At 37.8% G+C, this 14,079-nt stretch overlaps 1 protein-coding gene across 3 annotated transcripts in view; it reads left to right on the forward strand.

Annotated features, from left to right (window-relative positions):
- Positions 1-14,079, forward strand: part of dmpd (F-box protein dampened) — a 158,255-nt gene that overhangs the window by 68,429 nt on the left and 75,747 nt on the right. For all 3 annotated transcript variants that reach the window (XM_090388227.1, XM_090388228.1, XM_090388229.1), the window contains exon 4: positions 5,876-6,124. In XM_090388227.1, coding sequence (XP_090244353.1) covers positions 5,876-6,124 — 249 coding nt within the window. The remainder of the gene's footprint in view (positions 1-5,875; positions 6,125-14,079) is intronic.

Below are 14,079 nucleotides of genomic sequence, written 5' to 3' on the forward strand. Positions count from 1 at the left end.
CTTCATAAGAGCAACCCTTTGTTCCATTCACTGATCTTGTTGCCCCTCTCTGTACTCATTCCAACAGCTCTACATCCTTCTTAAAATGAGGCCTCCAGACCTGTATACAGTACTCAAGGTGTGGCCTGAATATTGCCTTATACACGGGGATAATCATCTCCTTATCCCTGCTAGAAAAATTTGTATATCATTGACAAGACACCATGAGCTACTCTTGCAGACTGTCTGCACTGCTCAGAAAACTTCATATCTGCCTGCACAATTACCCCCAGGTCCTTTTCATTCTCTACCACGGACAGTGTAGTACCACAGATTTGATACGTTACTCTGGGGTTGCTGTTTCCCATATGTATTACTGTACATTTGTCAATGTTAAACTTCATTTGCCACCTCTCAGCCCATTTGCTCAACTTTTCTAGATCCTGTTGCAGCAGTGTACTGTCATTAGTGTTCTTAACAACCCTACCAACCATCATATCGTCTGCAAACTTAGACATTAAGCTTGATATACCATCATCAATATCATAAATACAAAAAACAACAATGGACCCAAGGACTGAACCCTGAGGGACTCCACTAATAACATTAGTCCACGAAGAGCAGTGTCCATTGATTAGCACTCTGTCTTCTCCCACTCAACCATCCCTTTATCCATAACAGCAATTTGCCTCCAATGCCACACTGCTCCAATTTGTGCAGCAGTCTTCCATGTGCAACAGTATCAAAGCCTTTCTAAGATCCAAATATATGATATCAAAGTTATTCCCTGCATCCAGTTCCTTTGTGACCACAACATAGTATCCAATCAAATTGGTCAGGCAAGACTTTCTCTTAACAAAACCATGCTGTGTCTGAGCTATAACTGAAGTCTTGTCTAGATGATCCTGCAGTGCTTCTTTAACCAGTGCCTCCATTAATTTTCCTGGAACAGAAGTTAAACTAACAGGTCTATAATTACTTGTGTCACACTTTGAACTTTGATCCTACTTTGTGAATTGGAGTCACATTTTCACATCTCCAGTCCATGGATACCTCCCCTGAGTCCAAAGAAGCTCTCATAATTATGGCTAAGGGTTTGCTTACTTCCTTTGCTGTCTCATTTAATATAACTGGATAGATCCTGTCCACCCCGGGTGCCTTTTTTATGTTTATCTTCAACAGTTTCTCCTCCACTTTCCTCTCAGTTATTACCTCTGGCATTCCCCTCCCTGAATAACTCCCCATGGGTGAATGTAGATGCAAAATACTCATTTAGTTTGTTAGCCACCTGAGCAGGATCATCAACAGTTGAACCAGCAATATCCAGTGGACCAATCTGATTCATCCCTTTCCTTCTAGAGTTTACATAGGTAAAGAACTCTTTGTTGTTTTTCTTTGCATCCTTTTCCAAGGATTTCTCATAATCTGCCTTTGCCTGCCTAATCTCCTTTGTGACTTGGTTACAGTCCAGCTTATATCTATCATAGGCTTCCATGTCACATGTTAATTTATATGTATCCCATGCATTTTTCTTCTCTGCCATATGTCTCATTAGTTCATCTGACATCCATTTAGGCCTAAACCTTGAACAATATTTCTTAGTTGGTATGTAAAGCCTAGTAGCTTCCAAGATAAATTCTTTGAATGCTTCCCATTTTGAATTTGCTGTTGGTAACATCATCAGTTGGTCCCACCCTATAGAATTTAAATACTGTCTCAGACCACCGTAGTCACCTTTAAGAAAGCAAAAACCCTTCCCTTTACCCCTGATAGTAGTTACCTCTTTGAGTAAATCCCACATCAGCACACTGTGATCACTGCCACTTAGTGGTTCCTTTATCTGCAGATTCTTAATGCATGAAGAATCATTACTGATAATCAGATCAAGAGTATTATTCCCTCTAGTTGCCTCCCGAACATGCTGATGTAGAAAACAATCATCCAATAAATCCACAAAAGCCTTGCTAGTGTGTGAGTGACCAACCCACAAATTCCAGTCAATATCTGGGAAATTAAAATCCCCCATTATAAGACTCTTTGATTTACTGGCCCACTCTATTTCCCTGTACAGTTTCTTATTATACTCATCAGAGTCATTAGTCCTATAGCTCACTCCTACTCTCAATTTTGATCTCCCAATGCTTATGTCACACCAAACTGACTCGACACTGCACTGTCCAGCAATGTCGACTGGCTTCACTTCCTTTGATTTTATGTGTTTTTTAACTAATAGCATAACCCCTCCTCCCTTCCTATCCTTCCTGTTCACATTGAACTCCCCAAATTCCAATTCTGCATTCCTTATATCTCTGTGACACCATGCCTCTGATATCCCAACAATATCTGCCTTTGACGTTCTGAGCAATACCTCAAATTCATCAAATTTATTTACCAAACTCCTAGCATTGATGTACATGCAAGTATACATGCACCTGTTCCTATTCTTAGCTACCCTAACACAACCCATGTGTTTATTTGTACCGCAATGACTCCCAGCAGTCTCTGAAATACCGCGCATCTTGTTTTTTAGGCTGCTGCCCATTCCAATAGAAGCAGTGCAAGAATCACTTTCACCTCTGCCAGTGGCTACTCTTAATCTATTAGTCCTTGTATCCTCCCCCCAAGCTAGCAGTTTTCCGACCCACCTAACACTGCCTCGATAGCATCAGCAAATATTCTTGCACCCTTTCTATTTAAATGTATCCCATCCCTGTAGAAGCAGTCTCTCCTGTTAACAAGTACAGACCAGGCTGAAAAAAATTCTACCCTTGAGCCTTGCACAGTCTTTGCAGGGCCGAATTGATCGACAATGCTCTCATCATATACCCCCTCCTATCGTGTCTGGGCAGAATTGCAGACACTTTCAAATTCAACAATAATTCGCAGCTTTTTTTCAACAGTGACCTGTTCTTGTTAAGTAATTCTGCCAGTCTCCTACTCTTAATATCATTAGTGCCAACGTGTACAACAATATCACCTTTTGTGCCCGTAAAAGATGATATCCACTCTACACCGTCATCAACCTTTGCCCCTGGCAGACATACCCTGGTCCTGTTCCACCTATCCTTTTTACATAGCATGTTCCCCGTTTCCCCAACAATAGAGTCACCAACAACTGCTAGTTCCTGTGGGACCAGAGCATTCTGCCTTGGGGGTTTCCACTGTGTTGCGTGATGATCAAGTGCAAGCTCTGGCATTGATGTGGGCAACTGAGAGCTTGATGGGCCCCTCAATTTAGATGGTCTGAGTCATGATTTTGATTCAATTTCCACAGAATTTCAATTTCAGTACAAAATTATAACCCTAAACTTGTATCCCAATGCAGTTGTAACACTATATATCTGTATATATTTTTTAGTATCAAGTATTATCTTCGAGTTTCTTTATATAACTTCCATATCAAGTTATGTATTAATTAATTGTGTTACATTTGTAAAATCTAAGTCGTTGTATGTATTTAGTTAAATAGTACAATTTAATTGACAATGAAGTTCAACAAGATTGATAATATTATATACTTTACTAAGCTAATGCTATCTAGTTCGGGATGTAACGTTGTATCGTATAAAAATGGTGGCAAGTTATGAACAGTAAATCTGCGGACACTTATATTAATTAACTTTCAAAATTTCGCTGTCTCAATTCAGAATAAACCAAGGATCTTGAATAAGTGTGTAAGCTACTTAACAGAAAATAATTTAATATAACAATTAATCAATAAAGCTGCTAAAAAAGCTAAAAAACTTCCCGTTCACCGGCTCTGCAAAATTTGTAAAACACGTGGATTGGATACCCTTACTGATACTAAGTAATAACCTACAAAATCTCTATCTAAGTTAAAATTTAAACCAAGTATCGTAACTAGGAATATAGAGCTACTCTAGAAAATAAGTTAATATGCCAATTTAAGTTAATAAAACAGAAAAAACTTCTATTTTCCTAAGCCGTAAAAACTTCGCCTGCACCAAGGCTACATGTTCACAAACGTCTCTGTTTGCGTGCAAACAGAATTCAACTTCTTCAACGCCTTAAGCCAGATGATCACCGCTTAACAGCTGATTTTGCTGCTGAGATGAACAGCCGTATTGATGACAATCCCAATTATCTTGATCTGTTATTATTCAGTGATGAATCAACCTTTCACATTTGTGGGAAAGTTAACAGACGCAATTGCCACATTTAGGGTAAAGAGAATCCTCACCAAGTGATCGAAAATGAAAGGGACACACCAAAAGTCAATGTCTGGTTAGGAGTACAGAAAAATGGTGTCATCGGTCAATTTTTTTCATAATTTATACTAAGTATCTAGGTATACTAAGTATCTTAATTTGTACTAAGTATCTTTGCTGTTCCACAGATTCCCCCAGGTTTCAGGTTTCAGCAAGATGGTGCTCCACCACACTTTCATCGAGATGTTACCACGTTTTTGAACAACACTTTTTCTGGTAGTTGGATTGGAAGAGGAGGCCCAACTGCCTGGCCGCCTAGATCTCCAGATACGACTCCTTTGGACTTTTTTGCATGGGACTTTATTAAAGACTGTGTGTACCAGAGAAAAGTTCGGGATTTGGATGATTTGAAACAGCGCATCGTTGAAGCAGTTGCTCTAATAACACCTCAGATTCTGGAAAACACTTGGCAAGAGCTCGAGTATCGTTTTGACATCTGTCAAGTTTTTTGTAACTTGACAGATGTCAAACTTTGTAAATTGAACTTTACTAACCTTCATAAAAACTTGGTGAGTTACTATGCTCTGTATAATAACAAAAAAATTATTTTAATACACCTTATAGATGCTGAGATATGTGTGCATTTTTGGATACCTCTAGCCCTGACACCCTGTATAATTTAAATGGAAATACTAACAGTAATAGTTTAAAAAACCAAATAAGACTGAAAAAAAAAAAAAAAAAAAAAAATTAAAGACTAATAAGCCTGTATAAGTGCCAAAAATAAACGAATTTTGCCAGCTATAACTATATTGAGACTGAAATGTATGCCGAGATCTAAAAGGTGAAATATCACTAAATGTGTATAGTATGTAGCACCTGTTCTGTGTTAGACATTTACAGGTAGGTATAAACTCTCACACATCCATAAGGTGACGAGAGGGCTTGCAGCTCCAATGTAACTGTTTCTGACAACAATATATACAAGTGGCATAGTTATCGACAGGCTGTGCACATTTGTGTGGAAGCATACAGACTTGATTTAAATCTGTGTATTTATATTTATTTACTCTTCTTTTAATGAAATTTTGCTGCTCTTAAAATAATGGACCTTGGGAGAGTGCCAATTTAATGTGTGCAAAACATTTGATTTATTGGGATTGACTAAAGAATAAGTCATTCTTTAGTCAATCAAGAATCAAGAAAGAATCAAGAATAAGAAAAAATCTTGGTATTTGGTGAAGGTAGTAAATACTCTAAATGTTACTTAACTAAATCATTCTAGAGCATCAGTTATGGTTGAAGTAGAGAATTTATTATATTTGTTTACATGGAAAAGTGCATAGAATTGTGCATGATCCACATTTATTCAAGAGAAGTTTTCATGATAATCTTAAGAAACATTTGTCTGCAGGATCCATTGCCAAACTGCTAATAACCACTGGCTTAATAAGCTCCATATTGTTATATAGGAAGATTGGCTTAAAATCAGCCAGATGAGTTATTTAAGGTAACAGGTTATAATTATTTTTATTACTTATGAATGCTTTCCCTCACTGACTCAGTTTAGATTACTTACTGCTCTGTATCCACAAAGCCAATTGAAAGTTCTGAACAGGGATAACTATTCTTAAATTTGATCCTCATTTAATTTACCTATATACTTATAAGTGTTATGTCTCTGAACTTTGTGTGAATGTGTGTATTTATTTTTTTATTTTTTGCAGGTATGCAAGCATTTCAATACTTTATCTTCTACTATACTGAATTCAGAATTTCACAGATTGAGAATGTCTACTCAACAAAGATTTCAAAGTATAAAAGCACAAATGCCACGAAGAGAATCTGCACGTCGCAAACATCCTCTTGCCAGAGAAAGTGATATAATTGAAACATTACATATGAGACTTACTCTTTTGCATATGACATTTGGCAAACATATTGAGAGGAAACACTGCTGCTTTTTTGCTGGAGAGGTAGGTGTTTGGTGTACTTGCTAATTCATAAAATGTGGCACATGTTTTAATTTCTAATGGAAATAGTGTTTTTTTTTTTTTTTTTGGTTTATTTCTAGAAATTATGGATTGCTTTTTTAACCCTTTAGGTACTGTGCTCAATTAGAGTTGGGCATTGCATTCATCACTGATAGCCAGCACTCGACTCACTATACACAAGTAATAAATTCAACATGCTATGTATTATGATTGTGTAAAGTTAAGCTACTAAAACTTTATGGATAAGTGTTGTCATCTGCTGGCTTTCAAATAAACCATCAATTACAAATATTGGAAGTCAGACCTGGTAGTTTTTGTTTATAAATTCTGAGCATAGCATTACTGCAGAATGATGTATAAACAATTGATAATGGTGGCTTAGGAAAGTTTCGGTTTTATTGTGTGATAGTGTTAGAAGTCTATTAAAATCATGAATCTGATGCCAAAGATTCTGAAAATGTTTTGTCTGATAAAATAGAGGTTAGTAGCAACAAAAAATTCCAGTATTATATTGGGGTAAGTTTTTTGATTCTGGTGGAGAAATCAGACGGCCTACAAAGAAGCAGCGGTTAGAAACAAATGAAATGAAATGGTGTAGGGATAAGTACGCTCCTAAAATATATCAGTTTGATGATAGTAACTGAGTTACTGATGGTTGTGGTAATTTTAAGTCACAAAAATTAGTAGTTGAAGAGATAAATACTTATGCCATTAACATAAACTGAGAATGTGACCAAACTTTTGCACTCATCAGGACAATGGAAAGAAAATTTTGTTAGAAATTTATTGTTTTATTGATATATTTGTACTTATGGTATGGAATAAGAAACTGTTATTAAAAGAATACTAGTCAAATAATTATCTTTTGAAATTCCCAACTTTTTCTGAGATTATGGCAAGAGATAGTCTTCTCTTTACTCAGAATGCTGCATTTTAGTTGTATTGGGGAACAGGTAAAAATGCAGTTACATGCATAAGATGAGATCTGTACCGAATATTCTAAGAAAAAAAAAAAATTGGACACTTTTATCCATTTTAAAATTTCTGGTATTGATGAGAGCTTTTTTCTGTTTAAAGGACAACTTGGCATAAAACAGCACATTCACACAAAATTACATAGATTTGGTATAAACAGTTTGTTTTATGTATGTAAAGACAGAATATATCCTTGACCTTACACTGGACCCACCACTGAAGTACCAGTAAATGCAAATTTAGGTGTGAGTGGAGCTATTGTAATGAATTTACTTCAGTCATACTTAGGTAAAGGTTATATTCTGTGTACAAATAACTGGTATTCAAGTCCACTATTTTCTAAGGAACTGCATGAAAAGAGAACCAATCCTGATGGCACTGTTTGTCCAAAATGAAAGGAATGCCACCATTCAATTTGAAGGAAAAATTGCTGAAAGGTGCAACACAATTATTCTGCATAGATATTATGATGGCACTGCATTGGCTTGACAGAAGGGAAGCTAGAATACTAAAAACACTTCAGGCAGGCAAGATGTTTGATACTGGCATAATTGACAAGAAAACTAAAATAAAAATAATGACACCACTATGTGTAAATGCATATAACAAAAATATGGGTTCAGTGGACAGATCTGATGTGATGCTGAGTTCAGTTGTGTGTGGAACTGTAAAGTGGTACAAAAACATGTTTTTACATTTTGTGGATGTATGCCTGCCAAATACCCATGCTCTTTACCAAGGGCAGGTTGGTAAAAAAATTTCAGTTATATGGATTGCAACGATTTTTAAATCACCATACTTTCGGAAATGGGATTAATGGCAGAAAAAAATCTGGTGAAAATCCCTCTGAGACAGCTGTATGTCATTTTTCCTTCTTCTGTGCCTGGTACCCTCTGCAAGAAAAATGCAATGAGATACTGCCATCTTTATACACCTACCGGGAGGATACATGATTCTCTTCTTTTCATGCCAAAAGAGCATAGTACACATGCCCTCTTTTGGCGTGTGTACTGCCATTTGTTTGTACACATACCAAAAGAGGGCAAAAGAGAAGTAGAGAATCATGTGTTCCGAAGGTGATGCGGGATTATGTATCAATCCATGCTTTAGATTGTACCACACTGTAAAAACCTTTAGACTGTACGTTATCATTTTGAAAGTACTCTTCTGATATTCTTATGCCATACCAGCAGTAAAAGTGTTTTAAGTTAATAAATTACATTCCGCTTATCACATGCATAAAAATATTTTTGTACCATTTTCTTGAATTTTCAAAAAAGTCAACTTTTCAAAAATAACCTCAATACTTAGAGGTAACCCATGGAGCAATCTTATCACAAAAATTTATATAATTTAAGAAATATTTTTAATAATTTGCTAATACTGGTGTGAAACGTAAATGAAATTTAAGGAATTTAATCTCATGGAATTAACACGTTAATCCCTCAAGACAGTGTCTCTCACTTTTTTCAGAATTAAGCTATATGATACAACATTTATGTCACAGTTCACTTTACTGTTCAGAGTGACTCCTCTACCTTAGCATCACAAACAGCATATTCTGTAATGTAAAATGAATCTACATGACCCAACAGATCTAAAATATGATTTTTGGTTTAAATTTTTTTTCGATAGATCATGGTATATCTGAAGTAGTTCATATATAAATAGTTTAGTTTATGTAATAACACATGTTCTGGCGTATAACTTAACTTGTATTTTTAGCCTTGAAAATGTGTTCTTAATCGTACGTTCATCCATATGTCAACTCCCCCCCCCACACCTTTACAGTTGTCTTTCATGTGCTTTTGTGAGTAACACAGTGGTTGCACTCACCATTCTCTCACACCGTGTGGTAAATCTGGGTTCAATTCCTGGCAATTATGCGAGGAAGTTTTTTAGGCTTTTTTCAAACCGATTAGTCTCAGGCGGCAAGAGTAGCATGGCTTTTCCCCTCCCAGAAACTCAGGTTTTTCCCATCCAGCAAACAAACTGCTCAGAGAACACATAGAACTTATAGCTATAATATATATGAGCTATATTACAGCTCATATATGGATATATGAGTTTCATTCCAGGCAACACCTTAAAATTGAAAATGTTTATCTCTTACATCTTGCAAAGTGAAATATTGTGAAACCTAGATTAATAACTGCTGTCTGCTTTTTAATTCACTTATTTTTGCACCTTATTTTAAAAGTATACAATGATTTTATCATGCTGCAGAGTAAAGTGTAAGGGAAGTGGTAAATGTACACAGCATTCTCACATTTAGAAGGTCACAAAACTGTTACCTATAGACATTGGTGATGATGTTGCTCTTTCTTTATTGATGCAGTATGATACAAGAAGCATTGATTATGTAGCTGGGCCATTCCTTGATGCCTGATTAGTACTCTACTGCAAATTGGTTTCTCTATAAATTATGGCTTAATGTGGAAGTGTTTGCTATAAGAAATTAAAATCTCAAAAGTTTACTTTTAGTAAAGAGTATTATTTCTTAAAACTGATGATTCTTTTCAGAAAAACCAGAATGCTAAAAATAGTTTCCAGCAGGAGTTTTTGTTGATGTTCACATGAGTTGGGTGGATGGAAGAGTTGCATTAAAATTTTAGACAATTTTTTAGTACTTAGGTTGAGATATATATATATATATATATATATGATATTAGGTATATGTGAATTTAAGATTGTGTTTTGTACCAAGCATATAAGTCAACTGATGGGTTTGGAAGTAAATTTTGGACCTTTAAAAGTTAACTTATCTGGAATATATGGTAATATGCAGTTTTTTGTGTTATAAAATTATAAAAAATAATACTGTACTGTTTTTTTGTTTATTGCCATAAATCTGCATTTATTTGAGATATGTAAATTAATTATAATCATCGTATAAAAACTTATCTAGAATTTTTGTAGCCATGTTTGTTCATCCTCATGCAGCCATGGCAAAACTGAGTACTTAGTGTGAAATAACCATGCACATACACACCCACCCTAATTACCAGATTCATTCATGCTAGATTGTAGTAACTGCTCTGTGGTCATAGCAGTTGATAAGAGTGAGAGACAATGTTTGTACTTCACATCTGTTGTTTAGTTTTTGTAACTAACTTTCAATGAAGCTTTTTCAGACTTTCAATGAAGCCACGGCAAAACTGAGCACTTATATACATAGTATGAAATATCCAGATAGCTAAACATGTTCAGACAAGGTCATAACCAGAGTAATTATTCTGTGGTCATAATGGTTGATAAGGGCAAGAAACAACATTTGAGTGTAATGGCTTATTGCTATAAAAATAAAATTTTGCCATGGGACACACAGTGAGAATCAGCAATTAACAGTAATAAATGTAATTAATAAATGCATTCATTTTTCATTAACAGTCTTTTAATTATATTTCCAAAAAAAAAAAGAGAGAGCGAGACCCCAGGAATCTATTTTTATTGACATTATGGCAGTTAATGTATTAACTTCCTTATTGTATTGCCCCTGTGTGCTGTGACACATGGCAGCAACATCTGCTGAATTTGGCATTCATTTTATTTTATAATTTTGTTTTAAATTGTAAATTAATAAAGGTATGTACTTTTACGTATCTTGTGATGATTTTTCCTATATTTTAGTAATTACTGGAAATTATCGAAACTCAACAGAAAGCGGTGTTGTTATTTCTTTATACCTGTCAACGTTAAAAACAAATTGCTATTGTTGCATGTGTGAAAAATTATTTTTTATATTTTGACGCTGCGATAAAGTCACTATCATTTCCCAATCAACAATATAGGATTTTATATGCATTTTAGTATGGCTTATTCAAAATATATCATGTGTCTGTAATAAAATTTGAAGTGTGAACTGAGTCCTGCAATTTCTGAATAGCTTGTCTACAGGCAACATCATTATATTGAAAATTTGCTAGTATATTGCATAGTATTGTTATGCAGTATATAGCACCTTTGAATTTCATGTTTCAGTTCACTTTGCCAAGAACTGTGTGCAGAAGTGTGGAGAATTCACATAACTTTAACTAACATAATGGGTGCACATATAATCCATTTTGTTAACACTGGGAGAAAGGGAGGGAACACATTAATTATTAACAGTACAAAACATTGTTCCCAACGCAGGTGCTGTTCATCTTCAAGTGCTTGCATGTATTTACTCATTTTTAGAGAATGTTAATATATGTGCTTCAGAGAAAAAATACTTTTGCATTGGAGGACCCCTCGACGTGGGCACCTGTACGTGGTGAGGGGACCTCCCAGTGACGCTGCTGGACTTCCAGACTAGCATCACTGGGATCCAACGCCCACAGCCTAGGTTCCGGGCTTACATCAATGGAATCCGGCGTGTTTGCCGTGCGCTGCGACCCGTGGAAATTCGGAAAGGGGGATCCTGGTGGTTGAGGGGCCCAGCTTCAATACACCACTTTGGCCCCTGCTTCGACAAGACGGGTGGTCCTGGAAGGCCCGGCTAGGATCAATCGGCTAGTAGGTTCGCCTGCGAGGGTCAACCGTGTCAATGCCACGCCCCTACCCTCATGGTCCGAGGGACAGGATTCAGGCTGGCGGCGGTGCGGGTATAGTGTCTGGGTAGCCCTGGCGTCCCACTCCCGAGCGCATTTATTGCATGCCGGGTAGTGGGCGTCCCTTTGGGCTCCGTGGTGGGTGGGGAGCCCGGGCACTGAACAATTAAAAAAACTATATGAATCCTGATAAACGTATTCCTTCAGGGGCCCCAACCCGGTCCCTATCTGAAAATAACGACGGAGAGGCAGATAGCATTATTGCTACAAAGAGGCAGCGAACCGAACTACCATCAGGGCCTGTCCCAAGGTTCTTAATAATGCATTCCACCAATGAAACACCGATTGGTAAAATGTCGCCCTTTTTTATACAAAAAGGGTTGGATGGGTTAGCAGGTACACCCAAGTCAGTTAAGAGGCTCCGTTCTGGGGACCTCTTGATTGAAACAAAAAATGACGGGCAGTCTGAACATCTACTCCGAGTAACATCAATCGGAGGTATACCCATAACAGTGACACCACACAGAACACTAAATTCATCGAGAGGTGTCATTTCGGAGTGGGACCTTCTCGACGTCACCGAGGAGGAAATCTGCTCCGAATTACAACCACAGGGAGTTACTGCCGTCAAGAGAATCACTGCGCGAAGGGATGGGAAAATTGTTAAAACCAGGAGTGTTATCCTGACTTTTAACTCTCCCAAACCTCCTGATGAGATTAAAGCTGGATACATCAACTGTCCAGTACGTCCATACATTCCGAACCCTTTACGGTGTTTTAAATGTCAGAAGTATGGACATTCTCAAATGGCCTGCCGTGGAGTCCTTGCATGCGCCCGGTGCGGTGCAAAGGACCACGAAACAACAGCATGTTCAGCCACTAAACCCACCTGCATTAACTGTGAGGGAGAACATCCGGCCTATTCAAGGGCATGCCAGAGGTGGAAAGAAGAAAAAGAAATTCAACGGCTGAAGGCAGAGCTAAACATATCGTACCAGGAGGCAAGAAAAGCAGTGAAACCTCTTAACATCAAAAAACCTACCTACGCCCAGAAGGTAGCAGGGAGATGTTCGATTGGGACTCAGACGGACATGTCTGTCCCTCCAAAAGAATCATTTACTCCCATTGCACGTTATCTTTTAAGCTCCCAAAAACCTGCACAAAAGGACCAATCAGCTGCCACTCCTATATCGATACCTCCTAATGCTCCACAAGTTACAAAAGCAAAAGAAAAGAATAAGAAAGGGGAAGTAACACCTAGTACCCAGGAAAACATGGATGTCGAGCAGAAGGAGGTACATGATGAGTCAGTTTTGGAACTCTTTGCTGAGGAAGAAATGGACACAGGACAGCGTCCATACTTCCCCAGGAAAGATAAATCCAAGACTGACAAAATTAAGCCCTCAGCACCTCGGAAGCCGCCTGATGGACCCACCAAGTCCAAATAATGGCTAAATTCCTACAGTGGAATTGTCGTGGATTCCGGCAAAATACTGACGACATCAAGGCACTCCTGCAAAAGCACAAACCAGTTTGCTTTTGCGTACAGGAGACTTATTTAAAGGCAAATGATGACCCCACCATGTATAACATTACCATCATTCGTAAGGATAGAATTGTGGATGGGTCTGCCCACGGAGGAGTCGCAATCCTCGTCGGCAACCAGATCCCATTTCAGGCTTTGCAGCTTACAACTAGCATTGAAGCTGTAGCAATTCGCCTTACAGTGGGGTTCTTATTAACTGTCTGCTCTGTTTATTTGCCACCTGGGATTGACATCCCCCAGAAAGACCTTGATGATCTTATCATGCAATTGCCCTCCCCTTGTTTAATTCTTGGGGATTTCAATGGACATAACACTCTGTGGGGTAGTGCTGACATCAATGGAAGGGGACGAGTCATAGAGCATATGCTCACTGACAATGATCTCTCCCTCCTAAATGTGGGAACAAACACCTTCTTCCACATGCCTACCCGTACATTCTCTGCCATTGATCTTTCTATCTGCTCCCCTTCTCTCCTTCCTTCACTTACTTGGGAGGTAGAAGAAAATCCATATGGAAGCGATCACTTCCCCGTGATAACAACCCTAACTAATGGTAGACCCTGTCTGCCATTTAGTTTACCGCGGTGGAAGATCGATCAGGCTGACTGGAATGCCTTTCAATATCTGGCAAACTTTGACATCACTACAGTCAGTCAGGAGCCAATCAATGAAGCAGTCATGTATGTCACAGAAACGATTGTCCAAGCAGCTGCAATTGCAATCCCAAAATCATCCAGCCGGTTCCCACTATTCCCCAAACCTTGGTGGAATTCAGAATGCACGGCAGCAAAAAAAGCGCAAAACAAAGCGTGGGGGATATTCCGCCGATATCCCACCACTGAAAATTTAATATCCTTCAAACGTGCACGTGCAAAAGCACGTTA

Source organism: Mastigoproctus giganteus, chromosome 14 (genome assembly GCF_048544385.1).
Source record: "Mastigoproctus giganteus isolate SK-2022 chromosome 14, ASM4854438v1, whole genome shotgun sequence".
Lineage (NCBI taxonomy): Eukaryota > Metazoa > Arthropoda > Arachnida > Uropygi > Thelyphonidae > Mastigoproctus > Mastigoproctus giganteus.